The sequence below is a fragment of the Nipponia nippon genome, unplaced genomic scaffold, assembly GCF_047370975.1.
Source record: "Nipponia nippon isolate SJK-2023a ecotype South Korea unplaced genomic scaffold, ASM4737097v1 scaffold_8, whole genome shotgun sequence".
NCBI lineage: Eukaryota > Metazoa > Chordata > Aves > Pelecaniformes > Threskiornithidae > Nipponia > Nipponia nippon.
Genome location: NW_028262402.1, coordinates 22,550,462 through 22,575,230, shown reverse-complemented (window position 1 = coordinate 22,575,230; position 24,769 = coordinate 22,550,462). Strand labels below are relative to the sequence as shown.

At 44.4% G+C, this 24,769-nt stretch overlaps 1 protein-coding gene across 6 annotated transcripts in view; it reads left to right on the top strand.

The window, feature by feature from the left end:
• The window catches only part of PSD3 (pleckstrin and Sec7 domain containing 3), a 112,001-nt gene that overhangs the window by 67,457 nt on the left and 19,775 nt on the right, over nt 1–24,769 (top strand). For all 6 annotated transcript variants that reach the window (XM_087741312.1, XM_087741313.1, XM_087741314.1 and 3 more), the window contains 3 exons: nt 7,941–7,984; nt 16,458–16,651; nt 19,167–19,237. In XM_087741312.1, coding sequence (XP_087597438.1) covers nt 7,941–7,984; nt 16,458–16,651; nt 19,167–19,237 — 309 coding nt within the window. The remainder of the gene's footprint in view (nt 1–7,940; nt 7,985–16,457; nt 16,652–19,166; nt 19,238–24,769) is intronic.

Genomic DNA, 24,769 nt, shown 5'->3' with positions numbered 1-24,769 from the left:
CTTGTATCTGTGTGCATGCAAACAAGGAGGCACATGCATGGATCTTCCTGTACTGTCCCTTTCCTAAATCTCATATCTGACCTGAGAGAAACCTTCTCCACTATGGTGAAAAGATCCCAATGCTGCACAGTAGTTCCTCGCTGATCACTTTCTGCTGGCTTACAGGTTGTATGGTATTTCAGAGCCTCAGCTGCAAAGCTTTAATCACAGAGTAATGCAAATAGAAATAAATGAAGTATTTTATTCAGTCTAGTTTCAGGAACCTCTGTTTTGAGGGCCTTATTGACCATAACTAAGAAATAGTGTACTGCTAAGGTTGTGGCAGAGAAATAGCGTGGCCATCGTTCTTGGGCTGTTGTTGATGCAGTATCTGCTACTCCAGCAAATGCCAAAGTAAAGGTTGCATCTTGCAGGTGCTCTGGGACCCGCTCTTGTGATCACTTTCACCCTAGACATGGGAATAATTGCATGGTATTTGGGGGGAGGATTTATGTACAAAAAGTCTCTGCATATGGCGGAAACTCGGGTCTTTTGACATTCGGTCAATCAATCTGTTCCCTCTCCTGGGCTTTGTGTCCGCTGTGTACGCATGGTGTAATGTCCTCAGGGCTGGGACTTCCTCCCAGGGATGGTGTCTGACACAGTTAGTTAGCTACTGCAGTAATAAATGCTCTAGGTTCATCCCTTTGTGAGATTCACATTTCTGCCTCCTGAGTGCTGTAGGTTGTTGTCTGATACCCACTTCTCCTCCTGCCTAGCTCAGTAAGCTGGGAAGCATACTGCAGCTTTGTTTTTGTTTGTAGTGCTGTTTCCTTATTTCATACAAAGATATTTGTGTCTGTGGAGCATCTAAGACCTGTAAAAGCTGTGTTATGGAGGGCTGAGAAGATCCCTACCTACTCATCAGTGACGCCTGCCCAGTTGACAAGATGACAAGCAGCTCTGCCACTGATTGGTCTTGTGATTTTTGGGCAGTCTTGTTCTTTCCATATGTCTGTTCCCTCTTCTGTTCTTTGTCCATCTATTTTGTGAAGATGTCACTGATTTAGAGAACTGATTGGTATTTGAGCTTTAGCTCTTCTGTTGTGTTGGTGGAAGAGACCTGGAAGTTGTTGCCAATGTGTAGCATTGCAAAGGAGGTCTTTTTATCAGTGTAAGTCTGTGCGTACATGCTCGTACATCACCTCTCATGAAATGTCTTCAGTTCTAGGCTGGGCTTTCTGGACAGTGGTGTCGTCTAGATCCCTTTGGTCTCAAGCAGGGCTTGATTTGTAGACTTATCGTCTTCCATATTTCTGCGGGTGTGTTTCGCCCTTTGTGTCTGGACTGCCTTGTATTTTGTCTGCTCCCCATACAAAGTAATTACAATGCTCAAGACCTGTTTCTGTGACTGTTTCAGCTGACTTAGGGCAGGAGACATTGGACCCATTTGTGCCTCAGAAATACACTCCTCTGATACTTTGCACTTACGTGACTCAGCCTATTTTGCTGAGCTAGAGAGTATTATGTATCCTCACGCTCTAGCCAGTATGAACAAGGCACCAACATGGTGCCTGCATATGAGGTCTGCCTGCTGCCAGCGTTAAAGAAGCTAGGTAGCCTGAGGACCCATCATCTCCTTGAAAAACATCAGGTAGTGCTTCTGCGCACACGTATATACACACGTATGTATACAGGCTCCACTAGGTGATGCATCCCCGGTGTGTATTACAGGCAGGTATCACAGCCTCAGGCCAGCAGGAGAACCTGCAAAAAGGATACTGTGAATTGATGTACTGTTGTTTTTGGGAGAGTAGGCTCAAACCCAGGCTGCATGCAAGGTGAGTCAGAGGACCTTAGGATCATCTGTGTGACCCAGTGTGCTCAGCAGTCTCTCCTGACAGACTCTGTTTTCCTGCAGCCATGGACTGAATTGCAGAGTGCCTGTGCCTGTCCTGCCTGCAAATGCACAGGGCCAATAAAACAATTTCTGAAATAGGCTGTGTAGGTGCTCCAGTATCAAGAAACGCTTCTCTAGCCTTTTCTCTGTTCACCCATAATAATTCAGTATGCTGCCTTTACCAGTAACACTGATGAAACATTCCAGCAAGTACAGAACAAATCTTTTCTAGCAACCCTCATGTATCAATTTTACAGAGAAAGCATTTCTTGTGTGGCATTAATTTTCTTGGCTCTTGGGAGCCCCAGCTAACCATCCTTTTCTGTTTTATGATGATATATCTGGCACAATCTTTCCTTTTTTCTTTCTCCCCCTCCCCCCCCCCCCCCCCTTCTCCATACAAACCAGATTTTTTAACAGAGGAGTTTCTCTTAGAAATGTTCTCCTCCAGTTGGTGACGCACTTGAAATTCCCTGGGTGAAATGATCTCCTTTCCTTCCCCCTAAAACATTCCTATCAACCCTATCTCCACCCACACCAAAACAACATTCATCGGTTCCATATGCTGCTGAACAGCTCTGTGCTGTTTTATGAATAATGTATGCCGGCTTGTTAGAAGAACGTTTGTTGTACAAACCAGTGGAATTTAAAATTGAGAGTGATATCAGCAGACATGCCATGCTGTGCACTAACCCACGGGCTTCTTGGGGTACTACTCTGGCATCCTTGCTGCATCCTTGTCAGAAGGGGGAAAACGCGTGAGACATCAGGGGCATGTGGGCTTTGAGCCTGGCAAGGAGCTCCAGGCACCCAGTGATCCTCACCTCGCCAGGTGTTACAGATCCGTGCACAAGGAGAGGAGAAAATCCAAGATCTGGATTTTGGGGAAGGGTGGCAAATAGGAGGTGGTGAAGTAGTGTTGATCTGTATGCAAGCAACAGTTCTGGGGGAGGGTCAACCTTCAGGTAATCACCTAAACAGCAAACTGGGAGTGGTATATAGCAATGTCTCGCACCCCATCCAAACCTGGCAGAAGGCAATGACACAGAGACACAGCTGGGTCCAAAGGATGGCACATTAACACCTATCGGGACTGCATGCAGACACCTGTGATGTCTGGTATCTGTTGCCTCTGTAACCTGTTTTATTTTTGTAGGGTTCTGCTACTTCTGTTGGTTTTCTTCCCTCCAATAAACCACGTATGGTAGGAGGCGGGGCTGGTGCCTGGCTCACTGCTGTGGTCCCAGGGGCAGAACTGATGGACCAGTGCTGAGTGAGTGGGGGAGATGCTGAACTTCTGACTGAGCACTTCTGACTGCAAAGACTGAGCACGTCTTTGCCCAGAGGTGTGACTGGGACTTCTTTGGCTGCCTGGGATCAACTGTGTCGCTACCAGCTGGAGCTGAAGAAGAAACGTCCCCAGGCAGGGCTTCTTCTGACAGTGGCTGCAGGGGAGGGTGGCAGGGACCTGGGTCAGCAGACCACAAGTGCATCCCTGTCCTGGGGGCTGCCAAAGCCACCCAGCATATCTCCTGTATTGGTCAGATGGTCATTCCCCCAACGACGACTTCAGAAATCAGGGTGGAACTGGGTGTGAGCAGAGAGCCTGGGAAACAAAAAGTGGAGAAAACAGCCTGGGTCATCCCTGCTGAGACTCTGAACTCGGTTTTAGTTTTGCCTGTTTACCTGCTCACAGCAGGCTTTTCTGGCTCCCTCTCTTTTGTGCATGGAGCAGGTATAAGAAATACCTGCGGTGTATTCCTTTCCCTCTTGGCAGGCTTTTCTGGATGGGCTAGTGTGTACAGAAAGTCAGTAGTCTGCTTCAAGAGCCAGCCCCATGTTGCCTTTGGAGGGAAGGGCTCGCACAGTGCCCCAGGATGCTGCTGTCCAGGCTTTGGGGACCCTGTGCCTGCTTGTTATCTAGATGATTTACCAAGATGAGTATTTGGGTATTTCGTTATGTCTTTGTCCCTGTGTGCACACCTGGTTGTGCCTTTCTTTTGTTCACTGCTTCTGCCTGCAGAGGCTGAGTCACAGCATAGCCAGCTGTTGGCAGGTGCCGAGAGCAGCCTGCTTAAATGGGTCCAATGGTTCATGCATGTGAAAAGGTTTTGAGGGAGGTGAGGATGGTGAGTGACCTTTTTTTCTTGGCAGCTTTGTAAAATAAACAGGAGTTTTCAGAAGCATTCCCTGCATAGTTTTGCTTCTCTTTCCAGTTGGAATAAAAGTAGAACTGGTGAGGGCTTGTGAAAATCTGGATTTTTAGTTGACCTGCCTGCTTACCAAAGGGAAAATGGGGATAGAATTCAGCAGCTTCTTACAGAGTTGTAGGCCTCCACTTAAAAAAGATAGTGTAAATAAGTTTCTTGCCCGGTGTATTAACAAATACAAACAAATCCCACAAATACATAACAAATCCCATTGTTTTTTTATACTGCAGTCTGCTAAGGGTCAAATTGGATCTGTAGGAAACATGACTGGAGTTAAAATAAGGAAGGTGTCTAGGATGTTGCCTGCTATTCTGTTTTATGGAGCAGTTAATTTTTTTTTATTCTCCCTTCAAAACTGCATTTGTTTCTCCAGGGAGCTTAGACCAGTGCTGGGCCTCAGGTGTGGTGGACCCAGAGATCAGCACTTCTTAGAAAAGGGAAAGCTGTAAGGAGTAGTTTCTTGCGGTCTGGGTAATAGAGCTTAAGAGTTGAAGCAGTGAAGCTGGATACTGCTGAGTGGTCGGTAGCTGGGGGTTTGGATCCTGCCCACAGGATCCTTGGGTGCCAAAAGAGATAGAAAGTCTCCCCCCTTTCCAAGTGGTATTGGTGCAGCTTGGAAGATGAGACCTGTGCAGTATTTGTTCTGGCATTCACTGCTGTGGTCCAGCCTCCAGTTTCCTGGCTTAGCTAGCGAATTTGCCAAGCGCTTCCCAGGCTAGCAGGTAAGAAGCTGTGATTGTTGTCAAACTGCAAGAGTGCTTTAAGTCAGAGCTTTTTTTTTTTCTTTTTTTTTCCCAGAGAGAAAACACGAGTTAATAAAGTCTGTCCTTGCAGCTAGTTAAGTATGGCGAAAGTCATGTCCCTGCCATAATCTCTGATCAGCTTTGTTGCAATTTAGTGAAGCATTTAAGTGCTTGTCTCCAAGTTTGTTTGATTTAATTGTACTCTGGAGAAATGTCTGCTGAAAGGAGCTGCTGTCTGAATCAGGGCCTTGGGAAACAGCCATGAAATAAATGATAGAGCAGGTGCTGGGCTGTACACCACTGCTACTGGTCACAAAACACGGGAGGAGGAAATTTTCCTTCTCCAGACCATGTTAGAGCCCAGTAGACATCAGGAAAATGTTCAAGCGTAAATTGCTTTGGTGAAGGAATGTAAAGCAGCTCTAGAAGGCTGGTGAGTATGTCAGTGAATGCGCAGCCTGGCAGCAGTCTCTGCCAGAGAGGTGGGTTGGGGGGCAGGCGTGAGAACTCATGTATCTCCATCCCTTGAGAGCTCTACTCACTGAGGTCTCACTGAACATGCTTGGTAGACACACCAAACATGCTCTGTATACACCTGCCCAGGCTGTGGATACTCTCTAGGGTTTTCTCTTTTATTTTTGTAAATAGCAGAGACCTTCTGAGAGGCTATATTTGATGCTCTATGGGGGACACACTGTCCTTCGTCAGATGTATGCCATATGACTGGGTTGGTGTCTGTTACTCCCTAAAGAAGGAAGATGGAGTCTGGCTCATTAGTAAAGATCGGGACAAACACATGTCACTTTCCACAAGGCAAAAGCCTGGGGCATTTGTTGTTCCCGCATCAATCTGGAGTGCTGTTTTTGTATGTCCTGCTCTTTGGCTGCAGTGATCCCTAGAGACTTCCTTAGCAGCAAAATCCCATAAAAAGCTGCACAGGACAGGTGTTCATTTTCAGAGGTCGTGACCCAATCTTGTAGGCATTTGGGCCAGAGAGCAGCAAAAGGCATTTCTGATACCCCAGGCCAGGTTTTTGCTGTGTTTCAAAAGCTCATCCAACCAGCTGGGGAAAAAAATGCTGTTTCTGAAAAAATGGGGAGGCAACTGGGGAAAAAAAGCAGCCTCTTTGCCTTATATATGGAAGTAGTTTTCTGGCTCAAAATGTAAGAGAATATTTTAATCATAGCAGGAAGAAAAAGACAAGTCTTATTAGAGGGGGGCTTTGGCCAAATCATTAGAAACGTAGTGGCTTCTAGCAGAAAATATTGGGTGACCCCAGGGAATCAGTGTCAGCATCAGCTTGTGCAGAAAAATGGAGGTGCGTCTAATTCTGCTGGACTGCTGGCTGCGTGGTAGGAGAAATGTCAGCCCTTTCTTTTGCTTCCCTCCTGCAGGGTGGTCTTGAAATCTCTTGATAGTTCTCACCTGAAAATTAAGCAAAGTGCCTACGAACTGCCAGCAATACCCTTTCCTTCACCTTTATCTGGCTGTTTGCCTTTGGATCAGAGATCCTTATACAAGTTTGGAGAAGATAGGATAAATAGAAATAGACAGTGAAAACTCCAGAGTTGGAAATACTTCATCATATTGCTGTGAGTAGTGCAGCAAGCCCTGTTAGCGGTGGGGACCTCTGTCTGCTAGCTCACTGTAAGTAGGATGTGGAATAATTCCTCCTGGTGGTCATATCATCTGCTCTGTTGCTCTGAGAAACCTGCTTTTATGGTACACTGTGACTGAAAGTTGCTGCATGTGTAGCATTAGCGTGAGGCGAGCTGTACCAGTATGTTTGACCTGCTTGTGTATGGTTCAGTCAAGCCAGATTTTCACAGAGCTGAATACTAACGATCTTCAAATAGACCATGCAAGATTCGGAAAGGAGCCAGTGGATCACAGGATGAGCAGTGGGATATGCTCATGGGATTCTCGTTGCAAGTTCAGCTGTGGCATATGCACAAGACTAGTTTCAACTCTTCAGTTTTCCATATTATTTTTGTTTTGGGTCAGAGTTAAGGCTATTTAAATGCTAATGTTTCTGCTGAGCGTGTCATAGCTATTATAGTATGTGATTTTCAGGCTTGTTCATACTTGATGTGCTACTTTTTGGTAATCATGTGCATCAACAGTTCTTCTACACGTTAACATATTTTGAGGCTGTGTAGGAGTTATGTGCCAGAGGGAGTAAATCTAGCTATGTATATAAGGTAAATTACAAATGTGGATTATAAGTGCGAGAATCAGGGACATTCCATACCAAAATACTTCACTTGAGTCAAGTGGCCTATTTGAAGAACTCCATTAGCTTGTAGTAATAGCAGGCATTTATCCATTGTATGCATCAGCTACTGGAGGGCTGAAATCAGGCACACTTATCCAAGTGATGTACCTACTCCCTCTCAAAAGAAATCCATCCCAACTGTCTGATATCCACCCAGGCTTAAGTCAGCCTCCAGACCCTTTTCTTTGCAGGCTGGTATCAACAACAGAATTGTGACCTTTGGTGTCAAACCTACCGGAATCTTTACTATGAATTGAAAGAGTAATGGTGTTAGCAGGCAGCAGTCCAAGACATTGATCTTCAAGCATGAAAGCTACTTATCGTTCATTTTCTGTTTTGTACTTAGAAACGGAATGTGTTTATGTTTGGGTGTGTGATTGGGGAAGCATTCAGGTGTCTGTGAGGCTCAGGGGCTTTGGATAGCTATTCTGGCATAGTTTTACAGGTAAGCCCATATGGTGAAATCTTGGCCCCTTTAAAGTCAGTGACAAAAAAATCTCACTGACTATCAGGAATTAAATTGGACCTTGAATTTCAAGGCTGTAGTCTTGTGGCTTTTGCAAATTTAACAGGGTTATTTTAAAGAAATCCAAATCACAAACCCACAAAACCTGCTTGAGAAAATGACTGTAATCTCAAACCCTGCATTCTGGTATTTTTTCCTTAGATGAGATTTATGCTCAAGACTTTTGAGTTGCCATGAGCAGATATGGTACTTCCTTGATCAGAGACAGCTCACTTGCTGGTATTAGTTAGGTAATTTTCCTCAGCATATTAATGTATGTGTATCAGGGGTCAGACAATAATCCCATCTCATTTCTCTCCCTTTTCAGGCCCTCTACAATTCAATCAAGAATGAGAAGCTGGAATGGGCAGTGTAAGTATACTGCGTAGAAATTAGGAGTTTAAAAATAGTACCTGTGTAGTAATCTGTTTATACATCCTATGTCACCATCTGAGTGGGCTCCAAAGCCTGTAGAAGATAGCCAGTGCACATAATGAGTTTGCTTTGCTCTTAATGAGTGACCTGGCAATACTGCCTCATCTGTTTCTCCAGCAAGGGGAGTTGTTAATGATAGGAGCCAACTGCATTTGTAAGGAAAGAGGACATTTCATTTAGGAGGAAACTTCAGCCTGAAAAGAGAGAAATTAAATCCTCCATTGTTCTATGACTGCATAAATAAAACAGAAGTTGACTTCTCCCTTTATCTTTCGGTACATTGTGTCAGAACCACTGAATAGAAACATACGTCTTGGATTGAGTTTCCTGCTGTTGGTGTATTGTCTTGGTTTGTCTCCTGATTAACTATGGATAACTTGACAACAACCTAATATGAAAGATGATAAATTGGACAAAGTCTGATATCCCCTGTCCTTAGCTGCTTTCGACAGGCTAACACTTGTTAACTACGGAAATACTGCAGACAAGAGCGAGCTTCAATTTCTGATTGTGTTAAATTGACATTTCTCTGTGCTTAGGTTTTATGTGGTCTAGGTATGCCAGCAAAGAGTAGAAGGGTCTGCTTTAGATTTTGCCGCTTGCAGAACAGTGGATTTTGGTGTAAAATAAAAGAATCATGCCTTTTATCTATTTTGGCTGTATAAGATGTTTACCTGCGTGGATTTACATATCTGAAACCTCACCTTCTTGAGAGCAATATATGTCTGGGATGCATGCTCCTGCAATTTTTGTGCTAGAAGTCCTACCAACTGCCATAGGTCTTGCAGGCCCATTGGCTTCTGATCTTCCTTGTTTTAAGTTCATCATCTGCAAATTAATTTCTTGTCAGGGTGTGCATACCCACTTACAAGGGCTGCTGGTCCCAACTGAGATGGCAGCCCCTGTTCAGAAGTGTGTCAGATAATGTCAGAGTAGAGAGGAAGGTGTGCTGGTAAGGGGAATCACCAAGAATTGCCATCTCTGATGAGCCTCGTAAGAAGCATGGCAGGAGACATTTTCCCAGACCGTGTCTTGGACCTGGAGTATGCTGTGTGAATCTTACGTGTCACAACACCAGAGCTGTTTGCAAAACTCTCTCTCACAGGTACTTTAGACCCAGCAGAATCTATTATGTGACTTTCTCGATGTCAGAATTTTCCTCCAGCTCTTGGCAAGAGACCATACCATGTCTAATACATTTGGGCAGCCTCCAGGTGGGAACTGGCTCATGCCTGGCTGTGCTCCCATGAGCTTCAGTCAAGGTGATTTATGAAATAGCATGCTCCTGTATCTGCTCCTGTAACTGCTTCGGCATTTACGTAGTCCAGTCCATATCCCTTGCTAATGAATTGTTTGTGGAAAAATTGCAAGCAAGCTGGGAAAGGGAGAAATCAGAATCCTCCTTAAATAAGGCTTTGGGATGTGGGTGTAAAGCCACCTTCTCCCAGCAGAATTCTCAAAGTGGCCGATTGTCCATTCCAATCTGAAACTCAGACAGATAGCTGGGACTGATGTGACAATTACTTTCCATGCTATGAAACAAAGCTCATTCTGGGCATAGTTGTGCCTTTATCTTTAGGGCTGAGAGTGCTGGCTGGAAGAGGGAGCGTGAAGATGTCTCTCCTCACTTTTACAGAGATGTGTGGTTGGTGTAAATTAATCGCCCCAAGGAGCCCTAGGACTGCCTGAGCTAGAGGGAGGAGGCACATTACTCTCATGCTCTGATGTTGTGATCTGCAGAGAAAGTTGGGTAGGAAGGGGACATGGTCAGTTTTGCTGTGGTGGGACTGAGGAAGATCCTGTCTCCTTTCCAAAGAGTATCCCTTTGCTTCCCTGATGCAGTTGGCAGGGAAAGAAGTGGGAGGTAAGGCAACAGTGGAAACAGGGCTGCAAAACCCAGCATAAGCTCCCTTGCTGGCGTGGGATGCTGGCGTGTTGAAGGAAGGCCTTTCCTCCAACCAGTATCCCTCTGAGGATCTAAGACGCTCTCTTATGAGCCTAGCAACAATTTAAGAGCTTCTCTGGCAGTACATTATTTGGTGGATTAATGACTGCCAGTAAGTCCATAGGCAGGGGAAGGTAACAGCAATACTTAAGATGGGGGAAGACTGTTACATGATCCTTATCTTACTAGTTGATGAAAAAAAACTTAGCTCGCTAAGTTTTTCATCATCCTAAATAGGATGGAAATTAGTTTCCTAAATGGAAACTGTCCGTTTCCAGTAGTATTACAGTCTAATCCAAAGCCCACAGAAAGAAAAGGCTACCATTGATTCCAATTTTGTAGTCAAGAGAAGTGGCACCTTAATCAGCAGATGTGCTTCAGAGACTGTCATTTATCCTTTATGAACAGAGAAGCACAAGTGCAGCTCTGGAAGAGAGAATTGCATTGCAGTTCTTTTTCTGCAGTAGTTCCAGGTTAAAGTTCTCCCAAAGGTTAAAAGCAAATCACATACCATGATCTGTAAAATAAATAGATCTGACCTCGAATTTACCCTGAACTGGTGAATGTGGGTTCCTGAATGTACACTCCTACTCCTCACTGCACCCCCTAAATTTTTTGATTACTTTTCACAATAGAACTGCCAGAAAATGTTCTGCCATTTACTTGGTGTGCCATATACTTTGGTTGCCATTTCCTCTTGCCTCTTGTTGTTCAGTGTCCTGGGAGAACAGTAGTATGGGAAAACTAACCATCAGAAATACGATTATTCTGTCTTTTGTTCCATTCCGTATTTCCTCTCTACTGCTTACAGTTCTAGACCTCTCCTGTCTGTTGGGCTGTAGTTCATTTCTTTGAACAACAAGTGAAGCACTAAGTAGTGATTGGACCTCACTGAAGTAATTGGCAGAAATTCCTACCAACTGCAGTGAAACCACATACTGTTTCATCCAGTTTGTCCAATGCATCCTGTTTTCAGTGTGCTGAAGTCACTGGAACCCCAGGAGTGCATGTAGACCTAATAATTGTGTCACAATTTCTCGTGCTGCTTAAATTTCCCTTGCGGGACTTGATATTTCCATGAGATTTTTTCCTACTTTGAATGATAAACTCTTGTTCTTCTACCCTGACATCACCCGTAAGATGAAATGGATTCAAGATCCTGTGAACATGAGTGGTGAGATTAAAAGAGTTGGGTTTGTTTAGGTGGAAAAGGGAGCACTGAGGAGAGGGACCTGAGTGTGTTTTTTTCAGTGTGTAAATGCTGTCACAGAGGAGAAGGGTGTGAATTATTCTTCGCACTCATTGTGAATGGGCTTAAATTTGAAACAAGGGAAATTTAGGTTAAACATTAAAAAAAGCTTTCTAGCAATAAGCCTTTTAAACCAGGGCATAGGTTTGCCTGGAAGAGTTATGGAAGTGCTTTCACTGGAGGTTTTTGTGAACTGGTTATTCCATCCAAAATGGGTTAGGAGGAGTGGATCCAGCCTTAGAGGTCAAGAGATGGATTAGCTGACCTCTTAACATCCCTTCAGTCCCATTGTCTATAATATTATGGCCCACGTTTTATAGATATTTCTCATCCTTTGGCTTTTGCACTGATCATTGTCAGCTTTAGGCTGAAGAAGAAAAACTAATTTGATTTCAGAGGTGCCAGGGCTAGATATGTTTTGTGTGCATGATGTCTACATGGAAATGTGGTGGTGAACATTAATTGCTCTCCATTGTTTGTAATATTTTGTCTGCTTCCTGTTGAAGGTGATAGGAGTAATAAAATCATCATCTTAAAATAGGCTGAATGGTGATCTAGTATTAACATATGAAATCCCAAAGTGCTGCTTACAAAACTGCAAAAACTAAATGGCTGCATTTGAGCCAGTTGTGTCCTGAAAACTTTCTCTCAGCAGGACAGTGTCGTTTTCAGGAGAATCACTTGGCTTTTGACTAGTTGATGATACAGTTTTCTTTCCAGAGAAGTTTAGACATGGATACAGTCTTTTTTGTTTTTTCTGGACTGCACTGAAAAATCCTCTCCTTCCAGCCAAACCAAAATAGGTCTTTGAGACAGTGATGGTGAGAAAGGGCCACTGCCAAATCCTTTCTCTGTTTCCTGCAGCAAACTGTGACGCTGAGACTGGGGTGGTTATAAAGATGTCTGTGCTGAAGCTCACCTTTTTCTAGGTCAAATCCAGAAATTTCTCCCCATTATAATTAACTGTTCGTCTCCCAAGTTCTAGGATGTTTCGTGTTTGCAACTTCAAGGTTAGTTTTGGAGAGAGGTCAGGTAGTAATCACCTGGCTCTCCTTTCTTCTCTCCTCCCTTTGGGAAAGATGCCAAATTTTCTCTCCACTGGTTTCCCAAGTCAATTTCCTAATACAGATGCTATCAGTTCCACAGATTCATCTAATTATATGTTACAAACCTGAATATTTTTTTTTAAATGCCAGTTTTTAAATGGATAAACCCAGCCTTTTGCCATGTCATGTGAGTTTTCTACTTGAACAAATGTAGAGACGAAGCAGACTTTTAAAAATGAAGGGCTTGACCCTGTCTTTCCAGCTTAGTGACTGCAAATGTTTCCAAGGCAGAGCCTCAAATCAGACAGTAGAGCATACAGAAGTGTTTTTGTTACTGAGAGAACTGATGGTGGTTTTCTCCCGGAAGACAAAAATGGAACTTTCTTGTATAGGTTTTTTTGGGGGAGAGACAAAAATGTATTTCTTCACCAAAATGGCAACATCTGCATTTTTGCATGTGTTTCAAATCTGCGTGTTTAAGAATAAGAGGCAAACTCTTTCTGGTTGTCAGTGATCATGAATTTGGGAAGGAGAACATTGCTGTTTCAATGCTGTGTCTTCAAGTGATAGAGCAAGCAGATTCTGGCTTTGGTGTGCTGGTTCTCATGGGCAGCCGGTGCCCTGGTTACTGCCCTGTCTGTAGGTCCTTTTCCAAAGAGACAAGCTAAGGGAGGTGGAACTGAAGCTCCTTGTTTTGGGAAACCTTGCAAATATCATGTGGGACCTACAAGAGGGTTCACAGCCGTCAGCCCCTTTCAGTCGTCAGAGGGGGCTCACCAGAGGAATTGCTTCCAGACCCAGAGCCAGGAATGATCTCACTCTACTGATCAAAGGCACAAAATCTTTTAAGACTTCTGCAAACCTAAATGGACCCTCATGATGATGTTTTGCTACTGAAATGTGTGTTGGATCCAATGTGGATTTTTTTCCCCAAAGGCACAAGGATTGTGGTATTTCCTGTACCAAATGGAAAGGAGAGGCACCGAGCCTGTCCCTGGCAAGGACCTGAGCTCTGCCTGGGTGACACTAGATCCATGACCCTGAATGTACCTGCACAGAGACACCACCCACTGACTCTTAGCCCCTCATCACTGGATGTTACAGGACATGAATCATTTGTGAGAGCCATCTGAGGGTGAGGAAGTAGTTGCACCCCCCAGAGGCTAGGGTTTCAGACAAAGATCAGTTTTCGAGTGTATGTATCCACAGGCCAGCTGAGTTTTCTGCAGGTCTTCCTTCTTGCAACTGTACCATAAAGACTGGTGAGGAGTAAGCTCAAATTGTTACATCCTTGATAAAGCCTGTCCAGGACGTATCTATTCAGCGAGCTTTGGAGGGTACGTAAGCAAAGGCTAATACCTGAACTGTTTTGCTACTTTGAAACTCCTCCCACTCATCCTGCTTTCTTCTTATGCTTGACCACTGAAGCAACATGGAGTATTTGAAGAAGTGCGTCCCAGATCCCCTGGTTTTATTTCCACTGGTGTTTCATATTCAAGATCAGAGGGGGACAGAGGCTCCTTTTAGTTCTATTTTCTCAGCTGTTCATCCATATCTTGTTCTCTGTAATGAGTCCCCCTTGCCTCTCGTTCCCTTCATTGCCTCCTACAGACTGGCTCATGCATCTTGTCAGAGCACACAGCTCTCACAAGTGCCTGAAGCTTCTGAGTCTCAAGGATGTCCCATTTTCAATGACAGATTGAAAGACCAATTAAAGATTTGTTCAATGCTACCAGTAGTCATGACAGCAGATGCCACTTTGTCCTTGCCTGCCCTGTGTACATTTGTCTTTTGAAGAATTCCTGTTTAATAGCTGCCCCAGAGATGCTGAGTTTGACAGCGCTGCCCCCAGCACTAGTGGTGTCCAGGATCCCCAGGACTGCTCATCACAACACCTGTGGCTGCTTCGATAAGGGCACTGGTACATTCCCACAGGACAGTTCATCAGTATAAGATAATTCGCTCCCATAGCTCCAAAGGAGGTAGCTTATTCCAAAAAAATGCTAAGCCATTTGCTGCAGTAGGTCTCTGTTGACAAGGAGAAATCCACTGTGTCCTTGGCTGAGATCCCAGAATTCACAAGGTACTTCTGTCTGACAAATAAGCCTGAGTGCTTGTGCCCTATGAGAGATTTTAGTCTGGATTAGGTACCACAGACTTGTATTGAGAGAATTTGCTCCTGGAATGGACACGTATCTAAGAAACACATGTCACGCAATGGTCCAGACTTGCCAGCAGCTAGTAAGTGCAGTAGACACAGGAAGGGTGGGGACAAAGAAAATTGTCAGAAATTCCTACACTTTTTCAGTTGGGAGAGGGCTTCAACCAAAGCAGGCATGAAGAAATCCTTATTGCTTTGACCAACAAAAAGTTTTTTGCAGATCTCTCTGTTCTGCAGTGGGAAAACATGTATCAATAGGCTGAAAGATGCAAGGACTGCTCTCCTTGCAGGAATCAGGTCTGCAGGTAAAAGTTTTGTTCCTCTTAATCAGGAGACCTTGCAAGAGAACACCATGATGGTATGGTGCACCACCTTGGTTCTGTCTTTACAACTGAATCAAATGTCTGGCACCTTTGTATGACTCTCAGGCCGAATGTTGATGTGTGGCATCCATATCCATACTGTTGAAAAGTCATACCCTCCAAAAGAAGATGCTTGCCTCTAAACTGCGTGTTGGGGTGGTCCTTGACTGTGCTGATTCCTAGACGGTATCTAGAAATTGTTTGGGAGTGTGCTGGGCTGAGACCATGCCAAGCACAAAGTAATATGAAATGATCAAAGTCAAATGCCTGGGAACATTCCTTGGCACTGCTGAGTTCACTAATATAGCCTCCCTGTCTTTGGATTCGGTTTCCTTGTTGTGAAACCAGCTTATTATCCTTGTATCTCCTCAGAATAAGTTATTCAACAGAAGACCATTTCAGCAGAGATCAGGATAACACAGATTGTCGCTCTAGCCTACAGTTCTTGGAGGACATTTCTTTGGATGGTCGTTCCCATAAGCAGACATGGTTGCATTGTGCCCCAAAAGGAGCTTTTGGACTGACATATGCCTTGCTAATCCTCCTCTGATACACGCCTTTGAACGCATGCGTGTGATTGGAAGGTCTGCCTGAGCTTGCTCTCTCTGGTGATCATCTAGGTCCAGCAAGATGCAGCAGCTTGAAGTCTCCCCCCACTATTAGCCATCATTACACTCAAGTGATAATGATTTTTATTTAATCAGATGCTGATCTTAGGAGAACCATTGCTGCCATGACTTTCCAGTGACAGCCTTCATCCTCCCTGACACACCTTTCCCAGTCACCTGGAGGGGAATGTGTGGGGACTTCAAAGGACACAGGGCTGCTCTGTAATCTGACACTAACTGTGGTTCCTCCAGATACACCATCCACCCAGATTCAGTGGCCTGTTCTCTGAAAACCATCATCCTACTCTTGTGATGGACACCCTTTGTTTTCTAGGTTGCCTGGTCCTTTTTGCCTTTGGCTGTGACAAGCAAAAAGGCATTTATTAGTCAGGCAATGCTTGTGACTTGCTGAAGTGGGTTGCATTGTTGTCCCCAAGAGCTGTGTTGAATACATTGCCCTAATAAGCAACACTTTGAGCAGCATTTTGTTTCTAAAATACAGATAACATAATTCACCTAGTGTAGTTTTTATTTTTAAATTACTACTTTTATGCTAGTCTGCAGAGGAAAATAAAGAAAAGGAGGTAGAGTCTGTGTTTCATATGCTAAGTTAAGGGGTAAGCCACAGTGATCTGTAGTAATCTAATTCTTTTCATCTACATGTGAACTCATGAAGAAATTGGAGATTTTTCAGGAGAGACCAGCAGGCAACTATTTCCCATTTTAGCACTCAAATAAGTGGAATTAAAAATAGGTGAAGTTGGAGGACACAGAACACTATTGAAATCCTGCCTTTTGAGACTGTAAGAGGGAAACGGGCTTTTTTGAAAATCTGGCTCCTGTGTCCTGTGCTGGTGAAGTAGGCGAATTGAAGCTTTGCTATAATCCAGCTATATTTTGGTACATGTCTAGGTTTCCCTCTAAATAGGGCACCCTATAAAAAGAGAGGTATGTTTTGACAAGAAGCGTGCAAGAATTACTGAAATGAAACTTTGATGGTCAGTCCCTGATTCATGCTTGGTTTTCACTGCTTTTTAAGGGATGAAGAAGAGAAAAAAAAGTCTCACTCAGATGGTACAGATGAAAAGGATAATGGGAGCCAGACGAAGGCTGTCAGTCGAATTGGCAACTCAAATAACCCATTCCTGGACATCCCTCATGACCCCAATGCTGCTGTGTATAAAACTGGATTTCTGGCTCGGAAAAGCCACGCGGATATGGACGGAAAGAAAAGTGAGTATCTTTCACTCTTAACGTCTCATTTTCTTGTTATCTCTGCGCAATGCCACTTACGATGAGCCCATGTGCTTCTCAAGGCAAATAGTGCTGCTTTATTAAGGGAAATTGCAGCAATAACAAACAATGTAGCAATTGGATTATCACACTCTCACTATTAGGCCAGGATTTACAATGTTCAGTCCCATTTGCAGCAGCTCTAGCACATGAGCATAATGAGTAATGTGATGCAGCAAAGCAGTGTGAATCTTTTGTGCTAAAAGAAAATGAATCTCATGGTTTACAGAAGAGAAAACAATTTCAAGTGAATTACAGTAGCTGTTCTGTAGTAGTTTGATAATTCTCCTTTTCCTTATGTGACACCAAATTGTTTCAAATCTCCCCTCCCCTCTGGGTCTGTCTTTTAAAGAAAGGCTGTTCTTTAGCTCTACATGGAAGATGCTGTAACCCTTCCCTTCCCTACTTTCCCAGCATTGGGTCACATACCCAATGAAGTTCAGCAGCTTTTGGTAACAGCCAGATTTATGCCATGCAGTTCCTCCCTGACCTTTCTTTGTAAGAATCCTGCTGTGTCTCTTACTTACTTTAATTATCCCCTTTCTTTCGTGTCCTACTTCTGTTTGTGGTGCACTAATTATTGAAGGCTTCTGATTCGCCCGTGTGTGTTTTGTTTTTTGGACATCTTCATTTGTTTGTTTTCTATTGATGTTCTTGGAAACAGCGGAGGCTACTCAGAGCATCTGTATTTTCCCCAGTCATTGCTGATGATCACCTACTCATGGTTCGTGCTATTGGGCTGAATCCTGAAGGCAAAGTCTGACTTTGTGACGGGTTTCCAGTAACTGCAACTCTCTCCTAGCTGGGCTAAGCTCTTTGGTGTTTGCATGTTTTGCTAGTATATTTTAGAAGGTACAATTGGAGGTCGGTGTTTTCAAACTGGAGGCTGACAGCTGGACAACTAAATCAAAATGAAGATGTTGAAATTAAACTGACCTCATTCTTTGTGATGACTGGATGCTCTGAATAGGTTCCTCTTTATTAAACTTCTGTTTTTTTAACCTTAATAAATAATTGTATCTAGTTGCCTTTATTAAATTATTTCTTTAATTACAAGTAATCAGAATTGCTTATTATTCAGCACACGGGATGTTGGCATTTTGGGGAATCCTTTTATGAGTAATGTAATTAGGGCCATGTTTTCAGAAGTTTCTGCATATCTTAGAGGTCTGTCTCTCATTGTCATACAGCTCATGAAAAAGTTACATTCTGACTTTCCAGTTGCAAACAAAATGAAACTTTTTTTTAAAGTTAGTTAGACCTTTATATATTTCATTTCCTAATGGAGTTGTTGCAGGACAGAGATCAGCTTGTGTGGGATTGCTAATGAAGTGATGTGCACACTGTATGTGTTTTCTCAGGAAAAGAGTATTGAGGGCTAAAGCACTTAGGCAGTCTAGAGGAGAAGGACTTAACAGGGGCCAGTGGCTGAAAGCTGAACCGAACAAATGCCAATTAGAAATAAGGCCCATCGTGTGAGATGAGAATGATTAACCTCTGGAGCAAGAGACTAATAACCTCTTCACCATCACTTGCTGTCTTCAGATCACAACGGGATGCCTTTCTGAGGGTTATGCTTTAGTCGTGCACGGGCTATTAATTTCAGTATAGAGGCAAGTGGATGCTGGTCAGTGGTGCGTGCTTGGTGGCGAGTGAGCTTAGGTGCAGGGTTCTGGTCTCTGGCACTGCGACCATACAGCCTGTGCCTTCTGTCCCTCTATTGCAGCTGAATTTCAAACTGGAGCCTTTGTGCTGAATCTCCCACTTCTTTTTTTTTTTTTCCTTTTCTTTTCTTTTTTTCCCCCACTGCTTGTTTCTAGGAATTTGTGGGCTGGATATGTTGTCTCTGTTACGTTCTTCAACCTCTGAATGACTTTAGGGTTCTTGAGGGGTGATTTTTTTTTCCTTAGGATTTTGTTTGTCTCCCCTCTCCTTTCTCTTCTTTGACTTCTGCTGTGGCTGCAGGAAGAGGGGAAGGGACCAAGAAGCCATCTGACTACTCAGTGCCAACTCGGGTGTGCAGCAGCGGCAAGGATGCTCTTGAGAGGCACTGCTTTCTGAGCAGTGTCCCGTTGGTCCTGAGCAGTGCCTGCCAGCCTGCTGTGGCTTGAAGAAAGGGTGTTTCCTTCTGAAAACTCTGCCACAGCACAGAGCTTAGACCTAGCTGTGTAGGGGCAGTGTCCACCTACCTGCAAGAGCGCAGAGACTGGATCTCTCTGGCCTGCTTTCTCTATTGCTGCTTTTGCCTTCTGATCCAGTCCAGGGCTGTCGTCAGGGTTGTTTTATTACTCTCTCACACAGCAGGTATGTGCAGGCACTGTGCTGAGTTGCATTGTCCTTTGAAAAGGAGAGTACAAAGGAGGTTTAACACAGGACTAATGTAGCTCTCCTGTTGCCTAGACAAAGTGTAAAAATGGTTCCAAGTTAAATGGGTTTTCATTTGTTTTCTTTGCAGCTCCCCGGGGAAAGCGAGGCTGGAAAACCTTTTATGCTGTGCTGAAGGGAACAGTCCTGTACTTGCAGAAGGTAGGGGAAATCACTGTCTTTTGGAAACTAATTAAAGAGGGATAAAGCAGCAGGCATCCTCTCCACTCTCACTGCCCACCTCCAGGCTCCTTGACCTTCGACATGCAGCATAGCTGCTCTCTCTGCCCCCCACCCTGTTTCCACACACATTCAGGCATGAATGCTTTCATTGACACCCTCCCCCTTTTCACACTTTCAAGTTCAGTTCCATTGTCCCCATCCACATGTGCACCCTATCAATTCCAGTTTATACCATTGCTGTCACTACTGACTGAAAAAATAGCCAGCTTCACCACCAAAGACAGCATCATCTCTCTGTCTTTCACGCATTCCTCTAGGCTGCTTTTAACATTGCATTTCATACGTATGACTTCCCCTCCTGTAAGGATGTCCTCCTTTCCCCTCTTTTCATACTATATTTTTCTGCAATGCCTGCAAGACCAGCTGCAAAACAATTGAACGGTGGCTTGGCCTTGGTAGGAATATGCAGCTTCTGCTCCATAGCACAATTGAAGGATACGTTTTTTCCCCCTAAAGCAAGATGAGACACTGGTTTCTAACAAACTTTGCTCCCTCACAGCAAGAAGTCTAAAAAAAATGTCAGCTGAAACCCTTCAAGACTTTTGGTGCAAGCTTAAATATATTGTAGCACAGTTTTAACTATTCTCTTGCAACATGAAATGGAACGTATGAGTGAGAACTGTCAAAATCAAATGAATGGTAGCACCTAAGTAGATTGTTAAGACTTTTTGCCCCCCAGCATAGGTGAAATGTTCATGAAATAGGTGGTGTTTGTCCAGACTGCCGTCTACTGTAGAAGTATGCTCCTTTGAAAGCCTTTTTACATTTCCACTGTATTTTGCAACTATCAGGAGCACAAGTTCAAGTGCATACTGCTGTTTCCGCCTCCCCTGGCTTTCTGAAGTTGTTGGTTTCATTGGAGCCAACCTGGGTAGTCTCTGAGAAGAGAGAGAGAGGTTTGGATCAAATTTGTACAGCATGAGGTTTACAAGGTGGATGCTCTGGGTGCAGTACCTTTTTGAGAGGGCTGAAATCCTGAAACAGACAAAACAATCTGAAGTCAGGAGGGAAGATTTGGGCTGAAAGTTGGATGTGACATGCTCAAAGCCAGTGCAAGAGACTAGAACCAAGTCTGCAGAATCACAGCTGAGCCCTCCCTCTGGTCCTCTTGCTGGCAGCAGGTTCAGATTTTACTGAAGTGGCCTTCATGGCAGGTTTGTACTTGCCCTTTCCTGGGTGAAATGGAGTCACCTGCTTTGATTCCTGAAATAAGTCATCTTTAGTGTTCACCTGAAAAGACTGCATGGTTCCCTAAGAAGTAGGAAGGCTCCTTGTCCGTGACACATTAATTAATTTCTTATTTGATCTTTGAGGGGGGATTAATAAGCTTTCAAGGGGAAGAAATGGAGATGCTGTCTATTTTAGAGTCCTAATTAAATACTGTTATGAGTATCACTGGCATATTAGTTTAAAATGCTTTCTGTTTGATGAAATTTAGAGATGCTGATGTAGCATGCAAATTTACTACAGAATGTTGCTCTCCCCACTCTCACCCTCCATTTGGAGAGCAAGAGAGTAATTTCACATCTGACTGCATCTTTGCAGAATGAAATGCATTGCTGGAGTTCTTGTTCTTATTTGTTTGTTATTTGTGTGTCTTGCACTTGTCACAGCACTTCAATTCAGTGATTACAGGGTCTTTACTCTGCAAAGCTGCACTCTCCCACTTGGTCCTGAAGACACTTGCACTGAAGCCATCTTACTGTAAGCACAGTGACAAGCAAGACTTATTTTAGTGCCATCAAAGGTTGACAGAGAGTCCTGATGGGAAGTGACTCATTCCCAGAGTGATGGGGCAGCTGTGAGCCTCCCCAGGGTGCCTCTAGCCCCTGCTCAGCCACAGCGCCTCATGCTGCAGCTGTGAAACATCCTCTGATTTCTCTTCAGCTCCAGAAGGTCCAGCAGGGCTTTGCTTCAGCCCTGAAATAAACTTTGCTGTGTTATGGACGAGGTATCGCCGAAGTTGAGGGTGCCATGGTTTTACAATACACAGCTAGACCAAGCCGTATAGTAAAAGTTGCTTAGCTGTTGTTTCCTTTTGCAATACACGAGGAGACTGAAATTATCCTCATTTCAGAAAGTTCAGCAGCATTTTAGAACAGCTTGATTTCTTTGTAGAAATGCATAGCTCTGGCAGTAGTCATGGGCAAAGGATTTCCTTGCCTCTGTTTGCCTTCTCTCCTGATTATGGAGTGCTGTAGGGCAGGGTGCATTCACATGTGCACACACACGTTTTCTCTCTTTCTCTCATTATCTGTATATTATCTATATATCTGTGGAGGTAACATCTGTGATGATGGTTTTATTGCACTGAGTGCTATTCAAGCAGGGAAGAGAGAAATCTCACTGTTCTCGGTGCTGTATGCACACAAACACATGTACAGACCTCTGCACTATTGCTTTCTGTGTTTGTCTGTAACTGAGCTGCTCCCTCAAGACACTACTGTAATATAAATATTAATTGTTTGTAGCAGCTGTGATTCCCCCAGTGGGCAGTGTGGTCCCAATTCTACTGTCATTCTGTTTGAATACCAGTCCAGTTCTCCTTGTTTTGATGTCAAAGTCCATGTATGAGAGTGGTTTGTAAATGGTGGTCACCTGAGATTTACTGGGGAGTTTATCTGGGCAGTCTTGTCTCTGTGCCCACATTTTTTTTTTTTCCATTGGAACTGTTCCAGTGCTAATTCCTGTGCTGCATATTGTTTTATTTTTAAATGAGTGATTTAAGAGAGATGGTTTCTGAATTAGTGAGCACAGAGGCCACTGGAGGGGCTCAGTGGAAGCGTTCACAATTAGCCAACTAAACATGCCTGCACAGTATTACATAAAATGAGAGGTTTGACATGTTTGGGATGTTGGCCCTGTCTCTGGGCATCCTCAGGCCAAGGTTAATTTCCTGCCCTCTGTTCATAGCGAGAGGAAATTGCAAAGTAGGGGCTTGACAGAATGTCTGTTCACTAGACTGACATGGGGTGTGATGTGCATACAGAAGAGAGGTTTATAAAGAGAGGACATAAGGCTGACCTCGCTTCCTTGCTAGAAATTGCTTCTGGGCAAGCAGTGCAGGACATGGACCTTCGTGTTTTGTTCGGACTCTTCTGTGAGGTTTGCAACATCTTCGCTCTTTGATGTGGCACTTTATAATCTTGTGGGCTTTCAGGTATTTTTATATAACTTTTCTCAGATGTGTTTCCTCTATTAAAATATATAAAAAAAAGAGAGAAAGGCCAGAATGATGTAAAGTGTTCAGTGACAAGGCTTTCTGAAAGAGAATTTTGCAGCCGTCACAAGCAACTGAGCAGAGATACCCACCCACGGTACATTGACTGATAAAAAGACAAATGCCATTCTCTCATCTATCAAAAACGGATTTAGAAACATGCTGACTCCGGGTCAGCAGGATGTGGGAAAGTCATTCTCCAGGAGTCTGAAAAAGATGAATTCAGCATGTCGTCGTGTTGTGTGCAGCACTCACATTGGCCTTCAGTTGATAGAGAGGTCACAGTTCCTTTCTGGCTCCTTATATATTTCTTGCCACTGTCTTGATCTAACTTTAGTGAGCTGCCTTCCATTTCAGCTCAACCTCCACCCTGCCACCAGCACGTCAGAGTACGTGCTGTCCTTGATGGCATAGGAGATACAGATGTTCATGCTCCCCTAGCATTCCTTGCCAGTTGAAAAGTGTTGGAGGCCTTAGAGGAGGAATTTTGACAGCACATTCATGTCCTTTCAGCTTTCTCTGAGGCTGGCCAACTATGTGGAGACATTTCCGGTATGCTGATCAGTGCCTTTGGAGAAGCTGGCAGAGCCCCAGCTGTCAAGGTAGATTGCAGCCAGTTGATCTGGTGGGATTAGCAAGGATTATCGTGACCGCTCTCTGTCGGTAAAGAGAGGTTCTCAGCCAGGACTGCTTCTGGGACTGCCCAAATGTGGAGTTCTTCTGGAACAGGTTTAGACACCAGAGCGGGTTGTGGATGTTGGATGCATCTCACAGAGGAAGCTGGGAGGCAACAGGCAAGATGATAGCTGACACTGTCTCTAGGCGGTAACTTGAGGAAAGCCAGAATAGCATGTTTCTGAGGCCTGTCTAAGTTCATTTCCTGGCCCTGAAGTTTTGCCAGTTTCCCTGGACAGTGGAGCCAGTCATTTTCCCCAGAACTACCACCAAATAAATCAGCTTTTGAGCCTGTGAAAGAAGGGGCGTGACCTGGAGGCTTGCTTCCTCCATCTTCAAGATGGGGCTGGACCAGATGTTGGACAGCCTCCTCCAGTTCTTGTCCTTTGGCTAGGGACTTTCCCAAATCCTCCTTGAAGAAGGTTTAGAGAGTGTCCTAAGTGGGCATAGGCGAAGTCCATCATGATATGGAGATCCCTCCAAAGCTTGCTGGGACTCAAGCTATGAGAGAGGAAGGGCATTTGGCTTTGCTCACTACCAGACTTTGAAATCCCCTTATGTCACAGATATTTAGGTTGAAGGCTATCCTTTGGTCATCTGTGCAGCAGTGCTCTGCCTTTCTGCTAGGCCTGCCAGATCTTTGGTGGGTTGTGCCCTTGTCTGGCCCCAAGCAGAGGTGGTGCTGCGACAGTATTGCTGGTTAGCTGTATCTCCTCCAGTGAAGTGTCTGAGCAGCAGCAAGTTCTGGGCCTGCACTAGCTGGATCTCTGTGAGGAAGGATGAGATGTGGCAGAGGAGAAGGATGCTTTGTCCTCCCTTCTGGGAGGTGGTCACCACAGCTGGTGACTTCCCATCCATTGAAACTCATCCTGGAGAGCCCTGACCAAACCCAGCCTGGCCAAGAGCACAGATGCTTTCGGCAGTGGTGTAGTTGCCTCTGGCTGCAGCTCTGGTCTGTGTGCTGCCAGATAAGCCCTGTAAACCAATTCATACACGTTAACCAGCTCTTCTCCAGGGTGGGTGCCTCTCTGGGTGTTTAACCTAGCGCTGTCCCTGCACATGCTCTGCGTCTTGCACTCTGTTGCCTGCTAAATGCCATCTCGTAACTCTTGTATTCAAGTGGAGGGATCAATAGTTGTCACGCCTGCAGGGAATTATTTCTCTGTTTTGCAGCCGTCACACCTCCTCCCTTGGTGGGTGTTTCAGATGAGACTGATTTCTGTGATGTACTAAGGGGAAGAAATGGAGTCAATTGCAGACTGCTGTGGCCTCTCCTTCAGAAACTTTGCCTATGCAGCATTGCTGGCAAGTGACTTTCCTTGAAAAAGCTTCTGGCTTTCCCAAGCCATTTATAGTCAGGTGGGCTTTAAACTGAACTTGTGGCTACACCGTGATTGTGCCCTCATCCAGCATCTGTCACTCAGGAGACCAAACACTGCTCCCAGGCTGACACATGCAACACGGAGAAGTTTGACTCCCTGCTTTTGTCATTTAGTGTTAGGAGTGGTACTGTTGTGTCAAAAACCTGGACAGTGCTGTGCTTGCCATTTGCAGAC